The following is a 25,629-nucleotide window of genomic DNA, read 5'->3' as shown; positions in this document are numbered from 1 at the left end:
CATGTTACCTGACTTCAAATTATCCTACAGAGCTGTAGTAACCCAAACACCATGGTATTGGCATAAAAATGGACACACAGACCAATGGAACAGAGTAGAGAACCCAGAAATAAATCCACATATCTATAGTTAACTTATCTTCAACAAAGGTGTCAACAACATACAGTAGGGAAAGGACAGTCTCTTCAATAAATGCTGGGGAAATTAGATATCCACGGGCAAAAGAATGAAACTAGACCTTTATCTCTTTTTCTTATTTATTTTTATTTTTTATTTTTGAGACAGAGTTTCACTCGGTTGCCCGGGCTAGAGTGCTGTGGCATCAGCCTAGCTCACAGCAACCTCAAACTCCTGGGCTCAAGCAATACTTCTGCCTCAGCTTCCCAAGTAGCTGGGACTACAGGCATGCGCCACCATGCCTGGCTATTTTTTTCTATATATTTTTAGTTTGCCAATTAATTTCTTTCTATTTTTAGTAGAGACGGGGTCTCGCTCTTGCTCAAGCTGGTTTTGAACTCCTGACCATGAGCAATCCACCTGCTTTGGCCTCCCAGCGTGCTAGGATTACAGGTGTGAGCCACCGCATCCAGCCTAGACCCTTATCTCTTACCATATACAAAAATCAAATCAAATAGATTAAAGATTTAAATTTAAGACCTGAAACTATGATACTTCTAAAAGAAAACATTGGGGAAACACTTCAAGATGTTGGTCTGGGCAAGGAGACTTCTTGAATAATACCCCCAAAGCACAGGCAACCAAAGCAAAATTGGACAAATGGGATCACATCAAGCTGAAAAGCTTCTGCACAGCAAAGGAAACAATTAACAAAGTGAAGAGACAATCCACAAAATGGAAGAATATATTTACAAACTACCCATTTGACAAGGGATTAATAACTAGAATATATAAGGAGCTCCAACAATTGAACAGGAAAAAGTCAAATAATCCAATTTAAAGACGGGCAAAGGATCTGAACAGACATTTCTCAAAAGATAAGGAAAAGCATTTTTAAAGCAGCGAAGTAACTCGTGCCAGGTCACACAGCTGGAAAGTAATGGAGCAGGGTGCAATTGGGATATGAAGGAGATACATCTGACTCCATGGTCCGTACTCCAAACCAGTAGGTTATGTTTGCCTCTCAGAGGGAAAGACAGCTCTGACTGCAACATGGGAATGAAAAAGAGTGAGGCAGGCAAGAGTGAAGGCTTGGAGAACAAGGCAGCAATCCAGGTTAGAGGTGATGGTGCACTAGTCATTGTCTGCCCAAGCATTGCCCATAATTGAAAATAAAGTCCCACTTACTTCTGGTGTATGACTTTACAGAATGAATTCGGTGGGCTTTGGCTCAGGATAGCACGACTAGGTATGCCTAGAAGAAACCAAAAATAAATCAGTAATTTAAGACATTCTTTCAGAAGAAAATTTTTACTTTAACTTCTCTGAAAACACACACACAGACACACACACACATACACATTTCTAGGTATGCTGCCACTTATTAAAAATGACTTCCCATGTGCCTGAAATTTATTATAGTCTTATTCACACCTCCAGCTATCCTGTGAGCTACCTTATCCATTTTAGAAATGAGTACAGTGAGGTCTGAAAAGATTAAGAAAATTCGTAATGTCACACAGTTCTAGTTAATGGTAAAGATGGGATCAGAACCCAAATCTGCTGGTCTCCTTCTGGTCCCTTACCCAGCACACTTCCAATCTTAGATTCCCCACACTACCCACAGGCTGTCGAGACCCTTGGGTGTAAAAAATCACACGAGAAAGCATTACAAATCTCTGCACCCCAATCTTATCTAGGAGATGACCAGCAAGATCTGAGGCTGGTGAGATCAGTGAGGACTGGCTCAGGGAGGTGCCAGCCTTGACCCTAAAGGCCATGAGGCACCCTTCTGCAATCTTACTCTGGGGAGTGATTTATCATAGCCCACCCCCAAATTCTGCAGACACCATGTCCCACAGGAGCAGCAAACCTAGCCTCAAAACCACCCCAAGCCCATAGGAAAGATAAGGCAACAGCTCGTTCACCTGTTCCATTTCTTCTCTCACAGAATCAAAAGACAACGACAGATATCAGAGTAACCCACCTATTTGGGTCTTCTCTTCCCTTTAAATCATAATCTGGGATCTATGGATGGCCATCTGTGGGCCCATGAACTCTCTATGCCTACATGCAAACCATGGATATTTCTTGTTAAGGAATGGCCAATAGTTTTCCTCACATTTTCAATGTGTCCACGTCCATCCACCCACCCACCTCAAAAAAAAAAAAAAAAGGTTAAAAATCAATCATGGCTTTAAACTCTGGCAGCAAGAGCTTTCCTGACACCTTTACCTTATCTGCACACACATACAGCGTCGCTCCAGTGTCCAACCATCAGCCAGACTTCCTTTCCTTTCTCCCCTCCCCCACACGCACGCAGCACCCCACACGCACGCACCCCCACGTAAGAACCCCCACGCACGCACGCACCCCACGCACACGCATATAAATCCCCACTCGCACACTCCCACACGCACATCCCACACGGGCTGCTTTCGTCACCACCCGTACGTACACTCCCACGTCCGCACCTGTGTAAGTCACCACATGCATTTCCCCCACACACAGCCACACACGCACATTCCTGCACACATGCGTCTGTCCACATATGCCCCTCTCTACACTCTTTCGTACACGCGCATCCCCCTCACTGCATGTACCAGCCCTCTTGCACTTGCACGCACCTTCCACACGCATCCTCAGGAGCTTTTTCCCCTCTCCCCGCTCAATGGCTGATTTGGGGGGCCGGCCCTCCCACGTCCCCCGGCTTCACAGCACGAGGTCCCTCCCCAGCGCGCCGAGCTCAACCCGCCTGAGCCCGCGGCAGCCCCACACACTCATCTGACTGGGCCGCCGCTTCCCTCCTTACATCCCAGGAGACACTGGGCGGGGTGTGGCACCTCTCACTCTCGGCCACCAGGGCCTGAAGGCGACAGGGACGCCAAGAGCTCGGCCTTAGGGAACTCCCTCAATTTCTCGTCCCTCTGAATCCGGGGCGTGGGGTGCGGGCGGGGAGCGGGGAGGCGTTTCTCATCGTCGCTGGGGAAAGCGCTCACCTGGTTCCCAAAGCCAGTTTGCCCTTCCTCTACTTCCTGCCAGCGGGGTAGGGATTCCGAGAGAGAGCCAAGGTCTTTGGGGCGGGGAAGGGGAAATGACTCAGAGAGGAGGCGGCCCAGAGGGAGGGGCTGGGCTAGAAACGGGGCGGGGAGGGGATGGGGGACAGGAGGGAAAGGGGAGTTAAAAAAAGGCATGTGAAAACCGTGTCGGGGGCAGTTTTGAGGGTGTCTAGCGAAGACCTGGAAGTCCTTCCTGGTTAACCCTGATTTCAGAAGCCGCTGGACTAGGTCATTTCCTCAGCGCTGGGCCTTAAACTTGTTCACCTTGCGCCAAAGGGAGCCATGGCTAAAATCCTTGCTAGCAGCTCACCAGGTATCTAGGAATCTGCTGGTTTGGGCATGGATGCAGGGATTAACTCTTCATGTTCTAGGGAACTAATAATCGTCTTTACCTTATAGGTTGCTGGGAGGACTAAATGAGTTACTGTATCCCAATTGCTGAGCATAGTGTAAGCAATCAATCAGTGATAGCTCCTATGATTAGAAAAGTGTTCATTCGTTGATCGTCTGTTACTCCTCCAGATTATGAGTCTCATGGGGGCAAGGACTGTGTTTCTTATTCATCACTGAACTTCAGCACCTGACACAAGGAAACTATCAATAAATTATCTGTCGAATGAATGAGTAAATGAATGATTGAATAACTTGGAATGGGGGCTATACCAAGACTCTCTCCTCTGCCCCATAAGGAATGTATTTGTGAGAGTTTGGGGCGGAAAGTCCTTGATTGTGGAAGGTGACACACAGAACCCTTTTCGGTTGCTGTATCAAGTGACCTCCTGTGCCCTTAGAAAATGGAATGTCTTTGGCAATTATTTACATGGACACATGGAAGACTGTCAGACAGCTGACCTGAAATTTGAAACTCAGGCATGGCTAGCTAGAGCAGTATTTGCATTTTGTACAGTTGGTGAGTAAAGAAGGCTGGGAAGAGAGAGCTGAAGTGGAAAGTTCAAAAGTTATAGTGGCAAATATAAGTGGGGGAGATTGGCAGGAGATGTCCAAGTGAAGTATGTATGGGAGAGGATAGTCGTCCTAAAAGAAATCAGATGATGATCCTAAAGTAACAGTAATGTCACCCACTTTTCTGTCCCAGTCATAAGATTCCTAATGATCTACCTGCCAGATGTCCCAACATTCTTGGGGTAGGTATACAGATTAGGCTTCTCTCACTACAGTCACTAAATCTGCATTTATGGAAATCCATACTGTTAGGGCTAGAAGGGACCTTAGAAATTACTCGTACACTTTAGTGAAAAAGACCCTGAGATAGCAAAGGATTTGGACCTTGGTTCTCTGGCCTTGGTACTGAATCTTTTGGGGCCTGAATTTATTGTATGTCCTAATTATTCCCTTAATTCCTGCTCCATCCCCACCTCCAACCCCAAAGAGCCTTAGAACAAAAGGATATGAATGAAAGCTCAGCAGAGAGGAGGGAGAGAGGAGGTTCCTCAACAGACCCTGACTTTACTTCCTTTTGCTTCCCCCTGGGGAAGTTACCTGGACCTTCAACTAGCCTCTGTTGGAGAATGGCTCCCCTCTGGCACCCTAGCAACCTGGCAATATCCACAATGGTCCCTTAGGCAAAAGCTTGAACCACAGCTAATCTGAGTCTTGTCAGAGTGCCTGTGATCCTTCCAGAGCACAAGAGAATAGGATGCCTGAGAGGAGCTGCTTCAAGGTCATCTCCTACTTGCCTCCTTATCTCTCCTAGAAAGCTGTCATGAGACAGTTTTTCATAGCCTCCCACCTCCCCAGTTCTGATAAGGTACAAGGCTTGCTGACCCACTTCCCTCAGAATAGAACTACAGACTATAAAGCTAGTTAGCTGCTGTCTAGAATTGGCTTCTTAGCAATTACATACCCCACAACTCACATGGCAGTGTTCTGGCCCCTTTTCTTTCAGTGCCATCCTTTTTGTTCTTTAGGACAAGGACCACTAGGAGCTGGAAACTTTGACTGCTTTTTCTTTCACTGTGTGAATATTAAACTGTGAAACTAAAGGTGATTCATTGTATCTTTACTTGTTGCATCAGTCAGGCCTCAGACTTGGCCTTGCCTTATGTGTTTGACAGCTGCTTGCTATGAATTTTGCATTTCTGGGATATCACAGCACCCTCCCTTATCACTGAGGGAGTTAAGCTGGACAAAAAAAAAAAAAAAAGTAGATCATAATTGCTTTTTCCTACCACTGCACATCAAAGGGATAATCAGCCCAAATTTCCTTTTCTGGGACTTTCAATCTGGGTGGAGTAGTAGCAGATCCATTTTGCATTCTGTGTACAAGGTCAGCCCTATAGAAAACAGAGTTGACATCTATATATCATTATTTGAAAGACTCCTCTTGGCCCAAAATATGTCCCCTACAAGCCTACCAGGGCATTGTTGGCAGACCCTTTTAAATCTGAAAGTCTGAAGTTTGCCCTCCCCACTTTGTCACCCCCAGGTTAGACAACAAAAACATTTTCTCTAGAAGATCCTTGTTAACATTTCTTGCTATCTGAAAGGAAGGATTTGGTAGAAGTATGAATTTTGCCTGTACTCCTCTATTAGCCCATTATTGATGGTTAATTTATTAAGTCTTCTAATTGTGCCCCTTGAAGGAGCCTGGCTTTAAAGAACAATGCAAGAAGCAGTCATGGGAATGCTGGACCAGGAATACCTTTCTGAGGGGGATTTGACAAGTAGTAGTGGTAAGTTCACCTAACCTCGAATCTCACAATGCACAAGGTGGCCTGCTTATCATTGTGCTTACCAAGTTCTAATTCTATTCAAGCAGCATTCACTAAGCATCTACTGTGTACAAGTCTCCATGCTAGGTCTTGGTAAGAGCTTCTACTTTCACTCTACTCTCACTCCAGTAAATGCTCCCTTTTTCAACTACCCCTAGTAATTCATTCAGTTCACAGATCTATAACTATTTGGGAAGAATCATTTAACTGGGTATCTCATTATAAATATTAGGAATTTTTTTCATCTTAATACCCCCCCCCACACACAAAAATGAGAAGAGTATTAGGAACATAACAAGTAGTCTTAAGCTCCTGATGACTAGGCCAAACCAGTCACAACTGTAATTTGTATATTGTGCCCAGCAGTTATAGGAAGACCACCTAGATTCTCCATTCCTGGAAATTCAGTGAAGGAGAGCCATTTTCATTAGCTATCACGCTAAATACATTTTCAATACCCTTGTAACAACCTATTCCTAACCTTCGTAACTGAGACCACCTCACCGCCACCTACAGGCTCAGCTTCATTGAGACTCTGGGACCAATTCTGTTCCTAAATAGGGGAACATAAAGAACCTTGTATCTGCTCTGCCCTGGCACATAAATGGAACTAGCCTTTCCGAACATCACAAAAAAAATATATGTTCATTAAAATCTTAGCTGTGTGGGAGGCAGAGACAGGCGGGTAGCTCAAGGTCAGGAGTTTGAACCCAGCCTGAGCAAGAGTGAGACCCTGTCTCTACTAAAAATAGAAAGAAATCAATTGGCAAACTAAAAATACATATATAGAAAAAATTAGCCGGGCATGGTGGCACATGCCTGTAGTCCCAGCTACTCAGGAGGCTGAGGCAGGATGATTGCTTGAGCCCAGGAGTTTGAGGTTGCTGTGAGCTAGGCTGACACCACGGCACTCTAGTCTGGGCAAGAGTGAGACTCTGTCTCAAAAAAAAAAAAAAATCTTAGCTGTGGGTAATAACGCCATATTTGGCATTTGCCCAGACTGCTCTCCAATTAGACTACTAAATTCCTGATGTTCTAAGCTTTTGTCTCCTTTATATTTTAATCCTCTTGACTTTGGGCTAGAGTTCCTATAGGCCCTTGGTCTAATGAAATGTTTTAAATCACTTCTCTAGCTGCTACCCTTGACTGCCCTGCTTCACTTCACCTTGTAGTCTCAGTGCCACCACAACTCTAAAATATGCCCAATTCCAGTTCTGACTAACCCTCCTACAGGCCAGGGGTTTAACAGTAAGTCAGATCACTTGTTTCTAGTCCTACCCTAATCTTAACACTGGGATTTAATTTGTTCTTTAATTCTCACCTTCTGCTCCAATCTCTGAAACTAAATGTGCCACGTTTCCTTGGCCCTTATATCTTCATTTCTTTAGTCTTCTTTACTGTATCCTGCACCTAAAACCAAGTCTTCATGATTGGATCTCAAGTTCCAGTTCCCCCAGACCCTCTGAGCCCAGATCTCTATTATATAATTGGTTTCTCTCAAGTCACTTACCCAATTCCAGTAACTCATGGCCATCTTCCTTTTAGTCCTCCCCCAATTAAACCCCAGTGAGAGACAACCAAGAACTCATGAATACATATATATTTATTTAATTCATAATATAGCATTTTGGATGGGCTGGGATATTTTAGAGAGGGATGAGGCTGTGTAATCCACAGATGTTCATAGTTCTGTCACTAGGAGAGACACTATTGGTCCAGAGCTCCCAGTACAAACAGGCCTGGGGTAAAGCATTTGATAAAAAATAGTCCAACAATAGTCTAATAAATATTCTAGCCAATAACAACAATACAGCATATATTTGAAGCTGGCAGACCACACCATAAAAGGCAGTTTTGCCTGACATGATGGCTATCAGTCTGGCCAACCTGTAATACACAGTGGCCAAATACAGCCCAATGGCTCCGAGGCTGCAGTTGGCTTCAGGAGCTAGAAATAAGTGTAGGATCGGTTCTTATCTACCTGCCTCACATTCTCCATTCTTTGGAGGAAAGGGTTATCAAATATTTGAGCTTATTCAAAAGTCCATCCATGGATTGCTCCATCCAGGTAGTCATATATAAATACGTAAACCAAGGAAGCTTAGAAAATTCACCTAGCGTGTTTTAGCCAGAAAGAACATATAAGTGATTTTGTTGCAATCTGAATTTTACCGCATCCAAAGATACACAATGGAATTACATAATAAAAACACATTCAGATGCAGTTACTTACTTACAAATAGCCAGAACCTCAATGTGGCATTAAAATTTCTTTCATATTCTCAAAACAGCTTTAACTTTATTTTGATTATTATTGTGCTTTCTTCAATAAGACAATATAAAAAGCAGAAACAAGCATAAATTGCAGACATAAAATAATTTTCTGATAGAAAGGGTTGTGGAAAATAGAGTAAAGCAGTAACAACAAAAGCTTATGGAGTTATCTTCCTTGAAGATGTTAAATATAGGTCATATTCCCTTTGTCCAACTGGGTTTAGCTAGTGGTAGCCAGTGACTTCTCCTAAGGTTCCTGGCATTGCCAGGATTCTATGAAAGTCTTAAGTTAATTGAAGTAAATATCTGGGACTCATCATACCCCATTGAGTACTCTACTACCATGTTATATCTTAGAAATCACTTTTCATTATTTGGTTCAGAAGTTGGGACTTTAACTTCATTGCTTATCCCAAACTCAGTTTAATTTCCTATTTTATTCAAGGCCTAGCTATAATTCCTGGCTATAACCAAAACTTAAATCCACCTTCAAGGAACAAAGTTTGAAAAGATTGAAATGATATTGAAAAGAATGGTGCCACATGCTCCAAAGACAATTCTTTAAGATAACTGCCAAAATTTTTAAGAAGGACAATGCTCATTTATATGTATGAGCCCTGGTACATCTGTAAAAATAGTATCGATACAGCCCAAATGGAGTAGTAACCAAGCTTTTCTGTCCAGGAACTAACAAACATTACTATGGATATCAGAGTACAAGAGGGAAACTTTGTTAATTCATTTGTTCACTCATACATTCATTCAATAAACATTAGCCAGATAGCTACTCAATTGTAGACACTGTGCCAGGTATTAAAATACAACAATAAAAAAAGATACAGTCCTTGCTCTCAAGATATTCACAGTCTAGTAGGGAAGATGATTATCACACATTAAACTTTTGTGTGCATCAGAATCAGACAAGGAGCTTGTCAAAATGTATATTTCTACCTATGTTTCCAGATATTCTAATTAATCAGGAGTACAATCCCAGAATCAATTGTTTTAAAGATGAGTCTAACGTAGGTGGTCTGAAAAACACTTTGAAATACATTGCTATACAATGTGATTATTGCTGAGAGAAGGATGCACAGGGTGTCATTGGAGCTCCAAAGAGAGGAACATAACCCAGTTTAGGGAGTCAAGGACTTAGTCTGATTGAGAGGGGTAAGGGTGGGGAAAGGTAGGCCAGGCAAAAGTAGGGTAGGGAAATTAGAGCTTTGTTCCAGAGTACTAAAATCTAAAGGACACAAAAGTAAATGAATGGCTTTGGAGAGGCAAGGACAAGGCAAAGGAAATTAGACTGGGGTGGAGGTGGAGTGTTCTATACTTACAGCATTTTCACACTATTCCCTTAATTTAAGGAAAATTCCTATTGTTTATTCTGGGCATTAAAATTGTTAATAATGTCTCTGCTTCAAGCACAGAGAACAACTTGGCTAGAGTAACCAGCATGTGGGGGAAAGTAGCAAAGGTGAAGCTGGGAAAACAAACAGGGACATGAAAAGTCAAACTCTAAGGAGTGGGGACCTTCTAATGAATGCTAAGGAGCCAATGAAAGGCTTTATAAAATGGGAAAATCATTTATTTATGTTTAAGAATTTGGTGTTAGGCCCTAGGAGAAAGACCAGGGTAACTAAGAAATGAAGGGCACACATTTTAAAGCACTGCTACACAGCATTGGAGCTGGGGATAGGGGAAGAGATTAATACTTATGGCACACTTAGTAAATGCCAGGCACTGTCCTAGACAGTTTACACATGCTATCTTTTTAAATCTTTGAAACAGCCTTGTGAAGTAGACATTATTTTACAGAAAAGAAATCAGAGGCTCAGAGAATGAAGTACTTGCCCTAAATCATACCACTAATAAATGGCAGAGAAACTAGGATCATTTTAATCAAAAGGTTATGAGGTTTCCATTACAGCACTGATGAATCTTATTGAGGTTTCTTATGTCCTGATTAGCAATAAGGACATAATGGTCTTTAAAACAAAAAGCTGACTTTGGCACTAGATATGTAGGTTTGAGCCTTCCTTCTGTATCTGCATTGGTCTTTCTTTCCCTGTTAGGTTTAGAAACAATACATAACTGTTATGGCAGGGATTAATATAGATACTTTGTCTCTTCTACAGAATAGGAAGCCATTTGACAGCAGGTACTATGTTTTATTAACATGTGCACTCCCACAGCAGTTGTGTGGTACCTGGCATCTAATAGTTTATTGAATGAATTAATAAATGAACATCCACCAAGCTGGTGGAAAGGAAGAAGGAAGAAATTTTGACATTGTTTCCAGGCTCCAATCTGGGGGAATTACTGCAGCTACCACTCTGTAATTGTACAATAGTAATATTTTCACAACTCTCAAGTACACTCCTTGATACAGACTTAGCTCCTGGAAAGGAGAAAAGCTCTGGTTTTCTGAAATCCCCAATCCCTGCAACGGAACTAACAAAATCACAGACCATAAAGCTCCACTCCCTTCAGATATACTGATGAGGACTAGGATGAATTTTATGTCTGCATTTGCCAGGAAGAGTTGGCTAAGCAAATGAATAGTGTAAACAAGATTGCAAGAGGAATGATTATTTAACCTATTTAAGAAAACAAACTGTTTTCAGGCATTCTTAAGCACTTCAGAAGTGTTTTATCTGAAAATACAAGTACATTTATATGCAAATAGTCGTTGCATGTCTAACACTCCATTTTTACCGATTAAGCAAGTTCCTAAAGAACTTCCATTATGCTTTTAAAAGCAACTGTATGTACTTGACAGTAATAAAACTGTATTTCTTTGAAATATTCTGTGACAGAATTTTTAACAATTCAGATGGACCTCCTCTATTAGGAAGCATCAACGAAATTGTGCTCCATAGGACACTTCTACCTGGACCAATTTTCTATCTAGAAATTGTCTCCCTTGTGCAATCTTATCCCAAATTTCTCCTAACCCAACCTAGAACTCTTCCCACTCTGTATGTCATTCATGACTGTATGTGTATGTGTGTGACAGGAGGGAGGAAGGGAGGAATGGAAGGAGGGAGAAGAGAAATGCTGATTGATTTTGATGTTTCCTTTAGAGGACAAAAATGGACGGTGTAATTTATTTTCCCTTCTAGTAATATTTCTCACTCAAAATGAGCAAATTAAAACGTTTACTGCGTATATATAATACATAAAATGAATCCTACATCACATGAATGTAGCATTCATTTTATTTATTATATATACATATTCATGGTTTACATATAATAAACCCTTTATTGTAGGTTTTTATCAAAAGTGACACACAATATGTGACAATTTGACACAGTTCAAAATTCTATTTGGCTAAACTGGCCAGTACTAGAAAGGCTGACCACTACCACCCCCTTCTGGCTGGCTAGCCCCTTGTTCAGAGCATCTTTCTACATTTTTTTTAAACCTAGAATTATGCTAATTGCTTCCAATATCATTTATACTCCTAAATCATTTGGGAATTTTTAATTATCTAATGACAACAAATGCATTCTCTAAATTTTTCTCCAATGGCTTGAACCCAGACTATTCAGATAATTTGTTCTGAGAAAAACTCAATTCATTAATCCAGATACAAGCTTTAATGCACAAAAATTAAATCTACAATATCTAGTTATTTTGGATGCTTCAAATGGATTTTATTTTGTATTTCATATATTGAACACTAACTTAGGTTTAGGAGGGGAAGAACTGCTGAATGGGAGAGCTAGTGAATTATATGCGCTCTTAAAACTTAATGACAAGCTTTCATCCCAGAAACATAGGGGGATTCGTGAGGCCTGCAGTTGCATTCCTGCCGCTCAGGGTAATCAATAAAATCTGGGGCAGGTAAACCAGACAGGATCATTAGGGATTTGTTCCAGATTGTGAATGTTGGACAAACTGGAAGAATGAAGGTCACATCAAAAGTATGAAGATGGAGAGAGTTAGCTGGGTCATAGAAAGACAGCATGTTGTTGTCATAATCCAGGAGGACACCCAGACGCTTCAACTGTGGAGGCACATCCACCAGCATTTCCTTGCTGTTATGTCTCACCACGAAGTTACTATTGCAGCGAGAGAAGACCCATGAGGAGGCATTCTTGCCAATCCATTCATTCTTTGGAGCTGATTTGTAGGCAACACCAATTGCATACCTGGGAGACAGTGGAAATGAGAGAGAAATAAACATTTACGAATGATCTGAGTTGTGCTAGACACCATATAGGATATATAAGAAACAGAATACATGTTTCTTCCTTAAAAGTTTACATTTAGATGGATAATGCTGGTATCACTAGAGCTTTAAAAAGCTAGCAATTAGAGTAATGTAGTAATTTCCAACTCCTAGGCCAGTATATTTTCCATGACTTTATTAAAAAGCTGGCAAATTTTTCTAGGAGTGGTTTTCATCACATACCTTTTAACTTTGAATTACTGGTATTATGGCTGTGCTATGGAATTAAATCTCCCAGGAATCTAATGACAGGTGAGAGAAAAGAAAAATGGGATCCACTCACCATGTTGAGGAACCCATGACTACCTCCCAGTAGTGGCAGCCACTGTCAATGAATATATTTCCTGCTGCCCCATAGCACCCTGTGCCACTGAACCTCTCTGGGGTATGGCTTTTTTTCAGAGAGCTTTCATCCTTCTCCATCTGCAATCCATCATTGGAGATCTTCAACTTCCTATGAGTCATTTTGGGATCCAATTTAAAGGGCTGGCCTGAAAAAAAGTAGAAAAGAGAAAAATCATAATAAAATATTTAAAATTTTTACCTTTGTCCTCCAGGACCACCACTACCAGGGCAACCAGACTGTGAATGCTGAACAAAGGGAAATCTCAATATGATGATGATTCTTGGGTCAGTGCAAGTTGGCTGCTATTTAGATTATATTAAGAAAGCATGCCAGAAGCCAGAGTTTTCAATAAAATAAGAATAAAGGTCAATTTCCCATAAAACGACTTTCATGAAGGCATTTATTTTACCACTGTAGGAAAAAAAAATGGGGATCTCTCCCAAGAGTATTTTGTTGGAAGTAATATTCTAAGCATATAGGAGCTAACAAGCTGTCCCCTCGTCATATATTATCAAATTAAAAATAAGCTTTGCTTTATTTCAGTGGGTGGTTTGGGATTTGGATAGATTTTAAAGGAAGAAGTGTCACAATATTTGAGGCAAGGGGGACTGATAAGGTATTGGTGCTTGATGCCAGAGCAAAGAAAAAAAGAAAACCCTGAGAACTCAGCAACAGGACAGTTTTTGCCCTCTTACAATAGGGATATAAGCAAAATATAATTGGACAACTTTATTAGAATGACTGTTGCTTGATCAATGATCAGCATTGATCTGTGTACAACCATTTTCTGTGTACAACCATTCACAACAGAGAATTCCTTATCACTGTAGGGCAAAAGCATTATTGCCAGGGGACCAATTACTGGGTATGGGAGGAGCTTTATTATACAAAATACTTCTGTGACAAACACTGTTGGCTAACACAACATGCATTTCCAACTTTTTCTGTTACCCACTTTCACTATAGAGGCTGAAAAAGCTAAATATTCAATTTCCCAGCCTCCCTTGCTGCTAGGGGTGGCTAATAAGATAGAAGCAGAGGTCAGACAGAGTGAAGGAAACTTCTGGGAAAGTTTCTGTTTCTCTGATAAAAAGGATAGCCATCATGTGTACCCACTCTTTCCTCCTTCTTCCTATTTTGAGAGGAAAGATGACATCTGAAGGTTACAGCAGCCATTTTGCAGCCATGTGGCATAAGCCAATACACAAAGAGAGAAGGAGCCTGCGTCCTTTATGACATCACGGAGCGGCTGCACCAGCCTTGAACTGCCTACCTTCAAACTTCTTGCTATATAACAGAGAGAAAAAAAATATACTATTCATTTAAGCTACTAACAAATGCTATCTGTTAAGCTAAGTTAGTTGTGCTTTCTGTTATTTTAAGTCAAAAGCATTCCTAACAGAATGGTTTCTCTGCAGGAGGATTCTAATAGATCATCACAAATAATGCTCATTTACTCAATTGTGTCCCAAATATGCAGCGAGGGAGTAGAGTGCAGAGAAAAACTCTTCACTAATATCTTCCCAAGCTGCCAGCTATTTTATGTCTCTGTGCCCACAAATCTCCCATGGGCACCAACAAACCCCTTGCCCAAAGAACAAAAACAATAGCAAACCTCCCCTACCTAGTGCCATTGCTCTCATGCACTGCAATGGTGCCTGATTAGTCTAAATGTACTCCCTGACATGGAGACAAAAACTGATCTTCCCTTTCAAAATTATCACAACGTACTGTTTGTTTTTAGTCTGGTAGGTTCACTGTTCCGGCTGCCTGCTTGGTTTATGGCTTTAACAATGAAGATGTAGCGTGTCCCGCTCTGGAGTCCATGCACCGTGTAATGGTTCTGTTTAATGTTGGGCACAATCATCCAACTATCCACTGAATTATACAGGCCTATGAAGTGGGAAAAGACAAGGACATTAATTAACTAGCAGGTAGGAGAGATAGGGTGAAAAACACATTGAAAATTCATCATAACCCCTCCCCCCCAAAAGAAGTGAATTCATTTTGTCTTGTTTTGAGTCTCAGAACACATAATGAGATGAACCAGAGCTTATGATTCCACTATTTCTTTTCTCCCACAGAGCTAGATTTATGCCAGGCTCCTTGCTTCTGGCAATTGAGCACAACTGCTAGCAAAAGTTAGATTACTTTAATTTTCTACTAAATAACAGGAATGGCCCCTATACAAAGCCACAGAATCATCACTCTTATGGAGTCTCTGGATCTTTACCCCAAATGTCCACTTTTCTGAGAGCTGAGTCTGGTCTTGTATGGATGGAGCAGTCCTGTGCAGAGCATAGAAACATGGAAACCCAAGAGCTGAAAGAACACCTAGACAGCATGTTTCCTTCATTTTACAAATAGGAAACTTGGATTGAGAGAAGAAAAGTGACTTGCCCAAGGCCACAGATAATTGGTGATGGTGCTAAGAGCACAACCCTGGTATTTTAAAAATCTTAGCCCACAATTCATGGGGTAAATGACAGTGTTTCTTTACCTCTGCAAAGTAGTGAGGCTTCCAGGGCTTATAATTATACTCTCCCACCTCATCCTCACCCTTACTTTCCAAACTAGCTGGGCTCTAAGGTCTCATAGGGAAGCCAAGGAGATGGACATGATAACCAAAGCAAGATACCATCTCCTCACTCTGACACTACACATTTTTACCCCTTCCTGGCTTTAATTCCCATATTCATTTGGGATTGAGTGATCCAATAACACATTGTTGCCTAAACATTGACTAAAACAGGAGAAATGTACATAATTAAAAACATGTATTTAGCTAGCTTTCAGTAAAAGAGGGACCAGCATTCTACTCTGTGGGTTATCTAGACTTCTCTCCTCTATTATCTGCTTTATAGTCAGTTTGCCACTTTTTAGCCACAGTTCCACTAAAGGGTGGAAAGGAAAACACAAGGAAAATGAGCAGTGAAATTAGTCACTTCTATGCAGCTGTAGTAAAGGATTTAGTGAGGTTAAAAATTGAAAATAATAAGTCATGACTGTTTTACAAGAGATCTGACCAAAATGGTTTTATAATTAATTTGGGAGGAGGTTTAAAATCCTAAATTATAACTAGAAAAAGAAACATAATGGAGGACAGATATGGTATAGAAAGAAGAGGAAGAACTGGTGGAGATGGCCAGTGTTTCTTATGAAAAGACAATAAAGGAGGGCCAGGATCAATATTTGAGGCCTTGCCTATCTATGTACCAATGCATTGTATGAGTCATAAACTGCACATGAAATTTTAATACAAAGAGGAAAGTATATGCTCTTCCAGATACACTTCTAACAAACTTCACAATGAAGTACCATGCAGCTATGAAAAAAGAATGAGGAAGATCGCTATGAACTAATGTAGAGTGATTTCCAGGAAATATTTTCAATTGAAAATAGTAAATTGCAAAAGAGCATATATAGTATGCTACTTTTATTGAGAGAAAGAAAGGCAAATAAGAAAACATACATATATTTGTTTGGATTTATAAAGAAACAACAACAACAACAGGAAGGATAAACCAGAAAATGAAGTTGGCTAACTACAAGGCACAGGGTTGGGGAAACAGGATTAAAAGGAAATGGGAGGGAATGACACTTCTCTGAGTATACTTTTTGTATAGTTTTCCTTTTGGGGAGCATGTTTTATAAATTCAAAAAAAATAAAATTAAATACATAAGGATGGAAAGGTAGGGACTTAAATTGAAGGCAAACAGAACAAATGAGCCAAATTGCACTTCAAATTAATAACATAACCACACCAAAGCAGTGGGGATGAGGGGAGAACTGCAAACAAATCCTAAAGTATTATTAGCAGGTTTGTTGTTGTAGTGGTATGGGCAAAGCAATTCTGACACATTATACTTTGTAATAGATATATTACAGGATTGAGCAAATAAGTACATGTGTTGAGACTTTTGGGAGCCAGGGTTCATACTGTGGAAGAAGGAACATACAAATATAGAATGGGGGAAGGCAAGAAAGAACCTGTGGGAATGGATTGGAATTGGAGGTACTGATGTGAACTTATGAGTCCTAAAACATGCAAATGTTTGTGTATGTGCACATATGTAAAGTATGTATGCTTGTATATTCTATGTGTGCATATGTATACATGTGGATGTTTATTCTCCCACTAAAAGGAACCAGGGCTCCTTGGAAAAATGGCTGATTTCAAGGCTGGGACAGGATAGTGTCAAAATGAGCCAAGAACATTTTGTTATGCCAAAAAGTAAGGAAGTGCTTAAAAAAATGATAAAAGAATATCATAAAGACCCAGAAGTGACCTTGAAAGGCTCACACTGGCTAAATCTGGATGATTTGAGCACCAAAACAAGTAAGGGCAGTAAAAAATTAAAAGAGAATGCATCGGTCCATACTTATAAATAAATAAACAAATGAGGGAAATGGGGAACGGGGCTCTTGCTTATAGTAGAATGCCAAGTGCCAACTCATAAATGTGGGAGAGAGCACCCAGCTGGAAAATCATCATTTTGCAATCACCATGGTAAAGACTGAATCAGGCAAGAATCATCAACTGATGCTAAAATAGGGGTGAGGGAGGTGAGATGGGTTTGATGAGGAAGCAGGATATTTTCCTGGTCTTAAAGTATCACCACACTGATTGCTTATTAGTCAAAAGAAAAGGCAGTAACTATGTAGTGAAGAAATCAGACCACATCTTAACTAGGTAATCAAAATTAGTATCACCAATGAAGGGCAAGTGGACATCATATGCCTCCAGATATAATACCCCAAGAAAGGATTGTACTGAATATAATGATGAGGAAACATCAGACAAACCCAAAATAAGGAAGAATATAATAAAGTATAATAAAAAAGTGTACTTTAGGCTGGGCGCGGTGGCTCACGCCTGTAATCCTAGCTCTTGGGAGGCCGAGGCGGGCGGATTGCTCAAGGTCAGGAGTTCAAAACCAGCCTGAGCAAGAGCGAGACCCCGTCTCTACTATAAATAGAAAGAAACTAATTGGCCAACTGATATATATATATATATATATTAAAAAATTAGCCGGGCATGGTGGCTCATGCCTGTAGTCCCAGCTACTCGGGAGGCTGAGGCAGAAGGATTGCTTGAGCCCAGGAGTTTGAGGTTGCTGTGAGCTAGGCTGACGCCACGGCACTCACTCTAGCCTGGACAACAAAGCGAGACTCTGTCTCAAAAAAAAAAAAAAAAAAAAGTGTACTTTAAAAAATGTCAATGCCATTAAGGACAAAGAAGGGCTGAGGAAGTTTTCAGATTAAAGGAGGCTAAAGCGATATGACAATTAAATGTAATACCTAGGTCTACCTAGACCATAAAGGATAATATTGGGTTCTTCATATGTTACAAAGAATGTTATTGGGTCAGTTGTCAAAAATTGGAATGTGAATGGTGGTTTAGATAAAAGTATTGAATCAATTAAAGTTGATAACTGTACTGTGGTTATGTAAGATAATTTCCTTATTCTTAGGAGACATACACTGAAGAATTCAGAGGTAAAAAGGCCGTGATGTATACAATTTACTGTCAAATGGTTCCCTCTAAAAACAGAGACAGAGAATGTTAGCAAATGATAAATGAAGTGGGATAAAATATTAACAATAGGTAAATCTGGGCAAAGAGTATAGGGGTGTTCTTTGTGCTAGTCTTGCAACTCTTATGTAATTTTGAAATTACTTCTAAATTTAAAAAGGTAAATATATGATTCTCTGGGTGTCACTGAGACTTGCTAAGATAGGACTTATGATTGAATTATGATAATGGAAGTATACCTCTTGTTCAGAAGGGAAAGATCACAATACGGAAATCCAAGAATCTGAGTATAAATGTGTGGTGGAGAGAATTTACGAGAGAATGAAAAGGAGGAGAAATTAAAGAAGTTATATCTTTGTGGCAGTATGTCATAGACTGCCTGGCCAGACAGAAGTTATGGCCAATGTTTTTGTAATGTGACACACAAAATTCCAACAGAATTAAGTTAATACAGTAATCAGAAGATAAATACCCCATCTATTAGAATTCCTCATTCAGCTAACAGCATCATCTGAAACATTATTGGTTGTAATCATTTCAATATTAAAAGAGGTGAAAGAAAGTTAAAAATGAAGGAAGAAAGTTGATAAATACAGGGGGAAGACTACTCGCCCAGACTTAATCTCAACAGACAAGGATGACATTTGTGGATAAAGAAAATGGGAAAAAACCTGAAGGGAAAGTAGCTCTCGGAACTGTGGTTAAGTCAACAGTAGCAGGCCAGAGTGGTTGGTAAAACTAGGACCTTGAATCTTCATAAATATTATTCCTAGTCAAATAGTTTTCCATAACCATCCAAAATTTTGCTTTAGGGCTCTGTCCTTATCCCTGTCCTATTGAACTTTTCTATCAATGACTGAAAGAAGACATAGAAGGCAGGCTCCAAGGGAAACCAAATGTATTGGAAGGTAGAATCCGGATCCCAAAGGGTTTTGGCATGCTGGAATGAGGAGTCAAAGTCATTCAAAGTATTGTGTTTCAGTTTAGACAATCATAAAGGAACAGGATTTGGAATTCACAGAAAATGCAGTTGATTATATGCTAGGTAAACAGTCAGAAGTCACTGTGACTGCTGAAAAAAAAGGTACAGGGTGAGAGGGCATCAGCTAATGTACAAGATAAATAAATAATCCAGCTATCCTTTGCAGTGGTCAGTCCACTTTTTGAGTAATGTATTTACTTTTTTGACAGTACATTTTATAAAGCACTTCGAGTGTGCCCATAAAAAGGATACCAGGATGGTAAAAGATCTTAAAACCATGTCATATGGGGAGCAATTGAAAGAATTGAGGATGTCTAGCCTGGAAAAGAGAAACTTTAGAAAAGTCATATGAGCTACCTAAAATTATCTGAAGAACTACTATGTGAAAGATGGATTAGGTTTCTTAGGGAGACACAAAAAGGCCAGAACTAGTACATGGGTAGCTATGGTTTAATTCAAGGAGCATTAAGTTTGAAGTCTGACAGGCTTCTAATCTTAATTTCATCATTTTATAGCTCTGTGACCTTGGGAAACTCACTTAACTTGAGCCTCTGTGTCTTCATCTATAAAACAGAGTTAATATCACTCATTTCATAAGGCTAAGTAAGCACTCATGGGGACTAAATGAGATAATGAATGTGGGAGCATTTGTAAATGTCAAAGCATAATGCACATGTAAATTATTAATGTCATTATTATTTACTAAGAGGAAGAGTCACGCCTCTTATAAGAAAATACTGGCAATTATTTATAGCTATACAGCAATCGAAAGGGTTGTTTTGTTAGAGGTGAGCTCCTTCCTCATCACTGGAAATGTTCAAGCACAGATAGGGCTATCATCTACTGCGTATCTGACAGATGGGAAGAAGATTAGTCTAGATGACTTCTAAGGTCCACTCCAATTCTAAGATGCTATGATTCTATCACTATTAAGAATTATCCTCTAAGCTTTTCTTTACAAGGGACTATATAGCCTTGAAAACAAAGGTGATAACCTTTTGATCTTAAGTCACTTCTCAGACTTGTTCTCAACTTCTGGAAGACTGTTTGCATCCATATCAGGAAGAAGCACAGTTGTTGGCTCTAAGACTTTCCAGAGTAGGAGAGACAAGTCTATCAGTGAAACCTTAGAGTTTGTGATGTCACAACCTAAAGAAACACCAGGAACATAGCTACATGGGACAAGTGGCTTAGGTTGGAGCTGCACGAGGCAAGTGTTTTTTAGAGTTTGACCTCCAAATGTCCTTTCATCTCCCCACCCCACCATTTTCACAAACAGAAGTCTGCCCCAGAATTGTCACAAAACAGGAAAAGGAAACCTATCAGGAGGGTTTAATTGGAAAAACTCCTCTCATGCCAACTTGTGAGGCAGACACAAAGCACAGACACAAAGGTAAAAGAAAATTCTAATTTTAATTATGCAAATGCAACCTTAGGGTGGGAATCCATTCCTGTCTTGAATCCAGCTTTAATTCTACTTTTGTTTCCATTTCCCCCCAGCATATCAACGGAAACTTTCAGGTCAATACCCTCTTGACTGACAATCAATGAATGAAGTTCAGTCCCTATTCTGTTTTGTCTTGCTCCAATTCACCAGAAGGTGAAACCATAACATGTGAGCTAAACAACTGCTTTGTTAACTGCTTTCATTTTGTGGACCACTGACATGTTTTTATATTTAGTATTATTCTTGGTGGAAAGAGAGAAGGAGTAAAGGGAAGATTGACAGAGGCAGGAAGCTTGTCACCATATTCACTGATCAAATAGGTATGATAAAGTCTTTGAACATAATACATTTTACCATGATAATGAGTGGAAGAAGAGTCAAGGAGAGAGACAGATGTTCACACACACAGAACCAGCAATGATGAACAAATACTGAGCTATGCTCTCCTTGGGAGAGTGGAGTGACATGTATTAACTGAGGAAAGGCTAAGGATTACATACATAAATGGGAGTGGCCCCAGTGACTGCCCAAAAAGGGAATACACAATTACCTTGTCACCCATCAGTAAGGTCTTTGCAATGCCCTGGGGAGCTTACACTGTCTATGAAATACTATACTAAACAACCTAACATGTCTTACAAACACTTGCCTCGTGGCGCCCCGGCCAATCTTGAGCAGCTTACTGCTTCCTTACATTTCCTTATCTCTGGCCACAGGCCCCAACTACACCATGACTTACTGATGAAGTTAGCCTGGCCAGTGAATATGGTGTACTGAAGCTCATAGGAGCTGATGCTGAACTCATCATCAGAGATCCAGTGGACTGTAATGGTGTCATGGGAGGCAGTACAGAGTTCCTCTCGGATAGATGGTGGGTTTGGGGCTGTAAGGAAAGGTGGAAAAGAAGGTAAGGAAAGCAAAATCTCTCTTATGGAATTTTACAATTGTTACTCTTCCTGCCTAAACCAACATCTCTTAGAAAGGAGGCTTTTTTAATAGATAAGCTTTAGACTACATGAACCATACAACCTGAAGCAAAATGCTGAGACCTCCAGCTCCCCACTTTTGCTATAGTAAATATATTTTAGGCAATGATATAAACCTACATTATTGTGATGGTTACAGGAACCATACAACCTGAAGCAAAATGCTGAGACCTCCAGCTCCCCACTTTTGCTATGGTAAAGATATTTTAGGCAATGATATAAGCCTACATTATTGTGATGGTTACCTCAGTTGTTTAGTCTGCCTATATAAGCACTTAGGTAGATATCAGAGCAAAGTGGTCATATCGTTTCCTTAATACATGGCCCTCAACCTATTATATTTTATTTCAAAATAAGTTTTATTATATATTTTTGGCAGTGTAGTCAAGTGCAAATTAATATGAGTTCCCTCATCTGTAAATAGAGATGATTTATTGTAAGGATTAATGATACAACATTAATATGCAATGTCTGGCATAAAGTAGATATTTAATAAATGACACCTATGTGAACATGTTAACAAAAACAGCTACAAACATAAACATCATAGCCATAATTCTAATTTAAAAAATATAAAAGTTAGTGTGTGGATATTTTTTTCATGAAGTGGTCATTCAATAATCCTGAAGGTAGCCAACATTTTTTAACAGGCTGGTTGCATACCTCATTTTCTAAAATTGTCTGCAAGCCAGATATTTCTCACACTTTTCTTCCTAATCTAATAATTCCTAAGTTTTCTTAAAGCCATTTCGGTAGTTCCCATGTGGAACAGTCTCTAACATTCCCACCTGAGTTCTGCCCTCTTAACAAGCAGTAATATATTACTGATAGACTCATAAAGAGTAATCCACTAGCAATTTCTTGTGTTTTACCCTTAAGTATGGATTGTATACCCATTCTGATCCCAGAAATATTTAACAAACCATCTTTCTTTTCTATTATATGAATTAAAATCTATTCTATCTAAAAAGATACATGCATCACCTTAAAGATTATAAAAACATTTTCATTGAAAATATTATCCTTTTCAGATTATTTTTAAGTAAAAGCATACCAAAAGAAAAAAATGAAAATGAGAAAGAAAGCAGTCTTTTCACACCTGTTAAATAATCTAGCCCCTCCAGCAGTTTCTTTTCTCTTGAAAAATCTAAAGCAAAGTTTTCAAAGGCATCATTAAAATTGATGTCTGGAATCAGAACTTGAGAAGATGCAGTTGCCATAGCAACCCTGAAAGAGAGAAAAGTACATCAATATACATCAACATAGGTTTGCAACCTTCATCCAGTGTTTGATTTCTGGTTTAACAAGGTGAATAAATGACTTGTAAGGTTTGATTCATTTAGTGAAAATATTGCATCTGTGCTTTTCCAATGGAAACCATTTAAATTTTAATCATCAGGAGCCAATTAAGAGTTATACCACATTTATTCACATATGTTCGCCCCTCAAACACACTCCTCCATCCTGTCTTAATTTTGAGAAGTAAATACAGGATTTTTTCCCCTCTGCATCATTTTCCATCTGGCAGGCAGCATCAAAACTAGACCTCTGGCCGGGCGCTGTGGCTCACGCCTGTAATCCTAGCTCTTGGGAGGCCGAGGCGGGCGGATTGCTCAAGGTCAGGAGTTCAAAACCAGCCTGAGCAAGAGCGAGACCCCGTCTCTACTATAAATAGAAAGAAATCAATTGGCCAACTGATATATATATAAAAAAAAAAAAAAATTAGCCGGGCATGGTGGCGCATGCCTGTAGTCCCAGCTACTCGGGAGGCTGAGGCAGAAGGATCACTCAAGCCCAGGAGTTTGAGGTTGCTGTGAGCTAGGCTGACGCCACGGCACTCACTCTAGCCTGGACAACAAAGTGAGACTCTGTCTCAAAAAAAAAAAAAAAAAAAAAAACTAGACCTCTGAAGGCTTTTTAAGAATAGTTTGAAAGATTCTTTTTTCTCCCTCTATTTTTTATGCTAATAAACAAGCCAGCATGGTAGGTTAACACTTTCCCCGAAATAATCCTTTATTTGATCTTTTATAATATTAATATTTCATTTTATTATCCTCTAATTGTACAATGCTGATAGTTTTGTCTCCCCAACTAATTCTAAGAGTCTCAAGAGCAGGGTTCATATTTTGTATCTCTTATATATTCCATGGTCCCTAACACAGTGTTGGACACATAATGAAAACATAATTGTTGAATGAATAACTGACTGACTAACAACAACACAACTGCTAACATTTAAGTGCTTAGTATATATGGCACTGTGCATGCTCTTTGCATACATTATCTAATTTATTCCTTACCATAACTCTGTATAGCAGATATCATTTCCATTTTGCAAATGAGAAAGTTGACACATTGAGAAGATAAGTAACTTACCCAAGATCACACAACCAATAAGGGTCAGAAATATAATTGAACTCATGTCCATCTGAGTCTAAACTCAATACTATTAACCATTTAGATTGTTCTTTTAAAAAAAGAGGCATATTTTATATACTTCAACAATTCTTAATCATGGTTACACATCAGAATTATCTGGGGGAACTTTTACCAAACTATACATGTTTAAGTCCCGGACAAGATCTTCTGACTCAGAGCCAATGAAGATCCTTGAGCATGCAAATGACACGGTGGAAAGAAACATAAATATGGCAACAATAAGTAGGTTAGAGTGGAAAAGGCATTGAATGCAAGAAGACCAGAGAGGAAACTGTTATGGTAAACTAGTTATAGGGGATGAGGAGTTGAACAAGTACATGCATGTATACCCTTCTACACATCAACCAACAATATCCGTTGGCTGTTTCTGAAAACAGAAATATTTCAGGCATAAACTACAGGCAAAACGAAAGATTTAACTCAGTACAATCTAGTCTCTCATTGAATAGCCAGTCTTCCAGTATTTGGTGAGTAAGGAGACAACGACCTCTTTAGGGAAGAGTTAACCCATAAAATTAGCTCATGACATTTCTTCCCAACCTCTCCAATCTTCTTTCTTTCTTCCATCCATCTATCCAATACTTATTAAGCACAACTAATGTGTCAGGCACTGTGCTGAGCATTGAAGATACACATGAGAAAAACCTTGTTGTGGCCCTTGCCCTCAAGAACTCACACATTGTGAAGGAGAAAGACATTAGATAGGCAATAGAAGTGCTACTACAAAGGGAGTAAAGCATACACAGAAGTCATCTGCAGAGACTCCGGAACTAGGGAAATCTCCCTAGAGGAAGTTAATTTTAAGGAGTTACCTGCATGATGAGCAGGAGTTAGCTAAGCAAAGACTATGTAGATGGGTTTGTGTTCTCTCTTGCCTGAAGGTTGGAGAATGGGGCAAAGTCATGCAGGACCTTGTAGACCACATTACAAACTTTGAATTCTAGCCTAAGTACAGGTACAGTGGGAGCCACTACGCGTTTTAGGCAGATGAGTGATATACTCAAATTCATGTTTCAACAAGAGTACTATGGTTTCAGTGGATGAGCTGGAAAGGGCAAAAATTTGAGGCAGGCAGACCAGATTTTAAGGTGTCTAGGAAAGAGGAGAAAGTAAAGTGGTGACAGGAGTATAGACAAATAAAACAGAAAGTTAATCCACAAACTAAATTAAAATTAAAAAGAAATTGAATTAAATTTAAAAGTCCAACTACATGACAAATCGAAGAAATGTAAGTTGAAATGGAATAGCATTTAGATTACAAATGACAATATCAGAGCTTTTTATACTTATATTCAATAATGCCTACATTTTTGTATTAGGATTGAAATTAATATGCATTTTACAGGCCAATTTAGCACTAAATATCAAAATAGTTTGAAATGTAAATATTCTTTGACACCACAGTTCTACTTCATAATATTTTTATTAGGGAAATAACTGAGACATATGCAAAGATATCACTCCAAGGGCACT

The 25,629-nt window shown here is 39.6% G+C and overlaps 2 protein-coding genes across 4 annotated transcripts in view; both read right to left on the bottom strand.

Moving 5' to 3' along the window:
- Window positions 1–3,200, bottom strand: part of LOC105863480 (NACHT, LRR and PYD domains-containing protein 12) — a 39,067-nt gene extending 35,867 nt beyond the window's left edge. Inside the window, exons 1-2 of the mRNA XM_075999076.1 lie at window positions 3,117–3,200; window positions 1,306–1,372 (exon numbers count right to left, since the gene is read on the bottom strand). The gene's annotated coding sequence lies outside the window, so the exon portion shown is untranslated. The remainder of the gene's footprint in view (window positions 1–1,305; window positions 1,373–3,116) is intronic.
- A 4,293-nt stretch (window positions 3,201–7,493) lies between these two features.
- MID2 (midline 2) overlaps window positions 7,494–25,629 on the bottom strand; it is a 97,758-nt gene continuing 79,622 nt past the window's right edge. For 2 of the 3 annotated variants that reach the window (XM_012750676.3, XM_012750637.2), the window contains exons 6-10: window positions 22,817–22,944; window positions 21,381–21,614; window positions 14,497–14,658; window positions 12,703–12,910; window positions 7,494–12,339 (exon numbers count right to left, since the gene is read on the bottom strand). In XM_012750676.3, coding sequence (XP_012606130.1) covers window positions 11,937–12,339; window positions 12,703–12,910; window positions 14,497–14,658; window positions 21,381–21,614; window positions 22,817–22,944 — 1,135 coding nt within the window. In that variant the 3' untranslated portion in view covers window positions 7,494–11,936. The remainder of the gene's footprint in view (window positions 12,340–12,702; window positions 12,911–14,496; window positions 14,659–21,380; window positions 21,615–22,816; window positions 22,945–25,629) is intronic. The other variant, XM_012750666.2, reaches the window with a different exon arrangement.

Source organism: Microcebus murinus, chromosome X (genome assembly GCF_040939455.1).
Source record: "Microcebus murinus isolate Inina chromosome X, M.murinus_Inina_mat1.0, whole genome shotgun sequence".
Taxonomy (NCBI): Eukaryota; Metazoa; Chordata; class Mammalia; order Primates; family Cheirogaleidae; genus Microcebus; species Microcebus murinus.
Note: the sequence above shows the minus strand (reverse complement) of the source record. Positions and strands in the feature narration are given on the sequence as shown.